At 32.6% G+C, this 6284-nt stretch overlaps 1 protein-coding gene across 1 annotated transcript in view; it reads right to left on the bottom strand.

The window, feature by feature from the left end:
* Positions 1-59: 59 nt before the first annotated feature.
* Positions 60-6284, bottom strand: part of LOC108522938 (Fanconi anemia group B protein) — a gene marked incomplete at its 5' end in the record, with an annotated part of 14392 nt that continues 8167 nt past the window's right edge. Inside the window, 4 exons of the mRNA XM_017863399.1 lie at positions 60-474; positions 977-1214; positions 1330-1760; positions 6043-6209. Coding sequence (XP_017718888.1) covers positions 60-474; positions 977-1214; positions 1330-1760; positions 6043-6209 — 1251 coding nt within the window. The remainder of the gene's footprint in view (positions 475-976; positions 1215-1329; positions 1761-6042; positions 6210-6284) is intronic.

The raw sequence follows: 6284 nt of genomic DNA, 5'->3' as shown, positions 1-6284 counted from the left end.
CCAAAATCTTATATGGTGGTGAAAACATATTTTAAAATATGATCAAATTGAAATTATAATTATAAATTACTCAGTTTCTGTGCAGCGAAGTCTGATTTCAACTGAACCTCAGCTACTTTTAAAGTTATTTCCCTGTAAAGGGTACCACTCACTTTTAGGTTCGTTTGCAACATTTTCTTCTTTTCTCTCTGAAGTTCTTTTCTGTAGGGATGGATGTTTTCCCTTCTGTCTGATAAAGCACCCACGACGACACTACTCTTTCCTTTGCTCACTTCACACCTCTGCATAAAATTGCTTTCATGTTTAGCTATGGCAGAAGAAACAGAACTAAGGGTGACTAGTTCCTTCTCCAACGTAAATGCCATATTATCAATTAGGAAATTCTCACTTCCTGATTTTAGATTTTTGAGGAAACAGTTTATAGGGAGAATTCTGATGAGATTATGAAGGCACTGGAACATAACTGTTTGATTCCTAAAATAAAAAACCAAACAAAATATTACAAAAATTAGGACAGCACAAAGCAGTGATGTACAATATATTGCAGTAATCAATTAATATTCATTTATAAACACCATAATGATAAACAGAATCAATTACGTATGTGAAAATTGATAAAATTCAGACTACAGCAATCAAATATACATATCCCATATCAACTCAGTTAATATTAATCAGATTGTTTCCAATTAAATTTTTTTTTGCTGAGTAATAAGGTCAATATAATATTTTTTAAAATTTTACTGTGGCAGAGAGGTAACAGGAAATCTCAAAATAATTACTAGGCACTAAAAAAAGCCAAAAACAAATATAAAATTAAAGCAGAGATCTTCAGTTTCTAAATGAAGCCAATGTGTTCATTCATGCTAAGCCATGGCAATAATACAAAACCCATGCAGATCGCTGTTGAACCACACATTGATCACACTCATACACACTAACTTCTCTGGACTGATTACAATTTAATGCGCATTACCTGGAATAGATTATTAAAATCCCTTCAAATGGTGTTCTCTGTTTCCAGGTGAAGAGTGTCCCATAGAAACTTCCCGGCCTTTCACAAAAGTACACTTCTGGAAATTCTTTGATTATTTCACATTTCATATGTTCTAAGAGCCACACCTTCATTGAATTCAGGGCATAGCCAGGTGACGTGATTTGAAAACAAGATTTGTGGAATGCTGCGAGGAGTGCAAAAAGATCTTCCATGTGCTCTACAAAAAAAGTCACAAGCTCTGTCATTAAACTCTGTCCATTATCAGATAAACAGAATTCTTAAAATTTTCTAATTCAATTAAATATATAATCTAAAAGTGCCAACAAAATTACCTATAGGTTTCTTCTTTGGAAACGTCAGTAGGTACTTCCCAGTTGAAAGATCTTCTAGACTTAAAAACACTCTGCCACATACAACATAACGATCTTTGGGACAGTTACCACTCTCTCTCTCCATAATGTGTAGCAGTACAGTGCAACAAAATTTACTGAATGCTAAAAGTGGTGAAAGAGATGTTACAGCAGTAATTATCTGTACACACTCTTTCTTAGATGGGTGTTCACAAACAAAGCTTTCCTCTTTCTTGCTATCAGGGGTCAACTTGACCCTTTTTGCTTCCAATCCTATTTCACATGGCTTCAAGTATGGTGCTGGGAAAGGATTTGTACTCAACTTAATCACTCTATTTTGACATTTAAGAAGCCGAAATCTGGAGTCATGGGCTTGATCCATTAACAATGATAAAGTCACATCATTCAGGGACCTGTAAAAAACCCAGACTTTGGTTTAATCTAAAAGCTCATTCTTTAAAATCAAACTGATAATTAAATGTCATATAAACAACAGTAAAAAAAAATATTTATTCTTTCCTTTCCTGGAAAACATCATTTCAAATGTAAAATATATCAGAAAGTTAAGAGTAAAAGCCAAACACATTTTTAAAGGTCCTATGATAGCACCTCTCTTTAAAAAGGCAAGCAAAAACATTGTAAATATGCTAGGGTTTAGGAAAGTAAAATTTTTAAGATAGAGGAATGGTATTAGGAATGATAGTAAGAGAAATTAAAGAAAAAAAAATTTAAGGTAAAGGAATGGTAAAATAATGCCTGGATTTTATTTTTTAAGTAGGTCTTTTTTTGCCTCCTCTTTTTAAACAAGAAAAAATCTACTCATTATTTTTTAAGAGTTTATTTTAGTAATACTTCAGAATGCAAATAGCTCTAAACTAAAAATTGTATTTTTTGTTCCTCTAAATGACTTGAATAAAATGTTTTTTCAGTCAGAATATTGTTTATCCCTCAGCAATTCTTTCCATATCTACATTTATAATAATTTACAAATATATACAGGCTTATTGTAGTACATTCCAGCATTGTCAAACAGGTAAGAATGGTGACATGACCTAATACAGAAAACTCCTTCAGTACAGGAATTTGACCATGTCTAATGAGTTATACTAAAGACTTTAAAAGAACTCAAAAAATCTTCATTTGCACTAATTGAACTACTGTTTTGTTGGGAATGCCGTTTTATCAACACTACATATATACCGTAGAGTAATTATGTAGTAGGTACAACAGAGAATTGGAATTATCAACAGGGGAGAAAGACGATACAGAAAGAAGAAGATATATCATAATGATAAGCAAAACCTTGAAGTTTTACATCATGGTGATAAGTAAAATGTGAAGTCCTTAATCTGAAGTATCAGCATGGACTTACAGTATATTTTATCTCTAAATAAACCAAAACCACAACAAACCAAACTAACAAAACACATTATTTCCTACCTCTGCTTACTAAAAGGCCCAGAAACAACAACCCACTCAGGATAAATAAGTACCTCTTGCACTCAAATTCTGATTTCTAAATTACAAACTATATTTGAGGGTCTAACTAAATAATTGATGAGAAGAGGTTTCTCTTTATAGAAGTATTCCAGGTAATAAATAAAGAAGCAATAATAGAATTAGAATACCATCATGTTGTAAAATGTAATGGAACAATGAAACTAAGCAATGAGCATCAATAGTTGCTAATATCACAAAAGGAAAATGACCACACTTTATATACTTCCCCATGGAAGAAAGCAATACTATGAAGTATTCTGTTAACAAAATCCAGGCATTATTCTGACCCAGTCAAGATCTAACCATCAATTTGGAGGAAATACAGGAGACAGGGAAACATGTTAAGCAATACCACAGGAAGTAATCAGCAAAATCCAGTCTATAGAACTTCACAGGGCAAACTGCCTGGCTTCTATAAAATATACTTTGCATTAAAAAAAAAAAAAAAAAGAAAAGGATACCTACAGACTACAGATTACAAAGGACTCAGAGATAACAGTCAAGTCCAATTTATAGTCCTTATCTGACTCATGATTTGAAAAAATACTTTTAAATTCAGAAATGGGAAATTTGACCATTTACTGAGGGAATTACTGTTAATTTTGGGGGGTAATTATATTTTTTAAGTTCTTATTTTTTAGATACATACACTGGAATAGTTACAGATGAAATAATATAATGCCTTTGAGTGCTTCAAAATAATCTGAGGGATGTGGGTGAGGAGTGCATGGAGGTATAGATGAAACAAGATTAGCAATGAGTTGATAATTACTGGAGCAGAGTGATGGGCAGAAGGGTTCACCACACTATTCTCCTTGTATGTTTGAAATGTTCTATACATAAAAACATTTTAAGTAATTCTGTTTAGCATATGAAAAAAAAAAAGACAAGACAGAAAATAGAGAATAAAAAATTACCAGGCAGATCTAAAAAAGAAAGAATAAAACTTATGATAATACAAATAATAATAAAACTTAGAAACTCAATGACTGGATTAAATAGCTGAATAGAAAGAACTGAAGATATAATTAGTGAAAATAATATAGATCAGAAGAAATTATCTAGATGAATAGAAAATATGAAACAGATGTTAAGAGACATAGAGTATGGAATGAGAAGGTCTAACAGAGTACTAACTGAAGTTCCAGAAGGAGACAGATACTGGAGAAAGTTAGGAAGCATCAGTATGTTGAGAATTAAGAATTAAGAATTTTTTGAATTGCCAGAAGAAAACAAAACAGTCTGAGGAAGCTCAACAATCTAAAGGAGGAAAAAAAAAAAAAAAGAAATCTGCACTTAATCATGTCACTGTCAAATATTTAGAAAAGAATAACAGAATACATCCAAATAAAGTAAAAGTAAATAAAAGGGATCAGAAATGAACAGGGAATACACAATTGAAGATCAACAAAAAATTTAATTATTTGAAAAGATCTAATAAAATGGATGAATCTCTGGCAAGATCAAGGAAAAGAAGACACAAATAAGATTTGGAATAAAAGACACTGACAAACACTAACAATACAGTTGATAAATACCTAAAGAGGATTTTAGGAACAACTTATGCTAATAAATATAATAATTGAAAATATAAGCAAAATGTATTCAAGAATAAATAAAATGTGAATAATCCTATAACTAAAGAAATTGAATCAGTAGTTAAAAGTCACCTCACAAAGAAAATGCCAGATTTCTACTGCACTCCAGGCGACTACAACCAAATATCAAAGAGCAGGTAATTCCAAATTTACATAAACTGCTCCAGAGAACAGGAAAAAAGGAAATATTCCTCAATTCATTTATAAACTAGGATAGCCTTGATACTAAAACCAGGCAAGTATCATTCAAGAAAATTTCAAGCCAATTTCACTCATGAATTTAGATACAAATATTCTTGACCAAAGGATAGCAAACCAAATCCAGTGACAAACTGTTTATCACAAGAATGCGAGACTTATTTTACAATATAAAATTGATTAATACATTAAAGAGAAGAAAACCCAGATGATCAACCAGCCCAAAACAGCTTAGAAATTCACTGAAACAAGACAATAAATCCGTATCTCAAACCCACGAGATAAGTAGTCTGGCTCCCTTACTGTGTTAAGCTGCTCAAATATACTGCCATCACCTATTACAAAGCACTATCTGGTTTCTCTCTATTTGTGTATCTGTGGTTCAAATTCAATGTAGTTACTGTAATGCCTGTATTTAGCCTGTTTTGGCTAAAAGCTCTTTGCTAGACTGCAGATATAGATGGCATGCACATTACTTCTGTATCCGTGATTTCAACAGCCCAAAAGAGAATATTGTCTGTTATCAGAGGGAGATACTTTGTTATTTAACTAACCTTTTATCTATTCACTTTGGTCAATAGTCTCTAAGTATCCCTAATACCTCTAAATGTTTTGATTAAAAGTTCTGTACGCTGTTTGATTATCTCCACCGTGAGACTACAGTGTCTTAATTTCATAAACCTCATCCTCTTCATATTATTAACTCAATGCATTTGTGTAAAAGAGATACTTCTAGAGCTGTGCTGGCCAAGAGAGTAGCTATTAGATATATGTGGCTATTAAGCACCAGAAATGTGGCTAGTTGGAATTGTGATATGTTATACATGTAAAATACACACCAACTTTTAAAACTTTGTATGAAAAAACAGATGCAAAATATCTTATTAACAATTTTATACTAATTACATGTTAAAATGATAATGTTTTGGATATATTGGGTTAAATAAAACATATCATTAAAATGGCCAGGCATGGTGGCTCATACTTGTAGTCCCAGCATTTTGGGAGGCCGAGGTGGGTGGGATCACTTGAGGTCAGGAGTTTGAGAGCAACCTGGCCAACATGGTGAAACCCCGTCTCTACTAAAATACAAAACTAGCCAGGCATGATGGTGCATGCCTGTAATTCCAGCTACTGGGGAGGCTGAGGCATGAGAATTGCTTGATCCCAGCAGGTGGAGGCTGCAGTGAGCCGAGATCATCCCATTGCACTCCATCCTGGGCAACAGAGTGAGACTTTGTCTCAAAATAATAATAATAATAATTTCCCCTGCTTCTATTTACATTTTAAATATGGCCTCTAGAACATTTAAAATTGCACATGTGGCTTACATTAATTTCTATTGGACAGTACTGTTCTGGAGCATCAAGATAGTGTTATCATGTTGGAATTTACTTACAGCTTTAAAGAAGATGTAGTTTTCACTCCAACAACCAAGCTATCATCCATTACACGATACCATATCTTCTCTACTAGCTGTTCTGAATCTTGAAAATTGTCTGATAACTTTTCATCTGAGATATGGACAGAATTTTCTTCTTCACCACAAAGAGGAACAAGACATTCCTTATAAAAAAAAAAAAAAAGTTTAAATAACTAATTATAAAACATGTACCATGTGTAGCAAAACTGAAAAAAAAA

The sequence above is a fragment of the Rhinopithecus bieti genome, unplaced genomic scaffold (assembly GCF_001698545.2).
Source record: "Rhinopithecus bieti isolate Rb0 unplaced genomic scaffold, ASM169854v2 scaffold_70902, whole genome shotgun sequence".
Taxonomy (NCBI): domain Eukaryota; kingdom Metazoa; phylum Chordata; class Mammalia; order Primates; family Cercopithecidae; genus Rhinopithecus; species Rhinopithecus bieti.
This window is presented reverse-complemented; position numbering and strand designations above follow the sequence as displayed.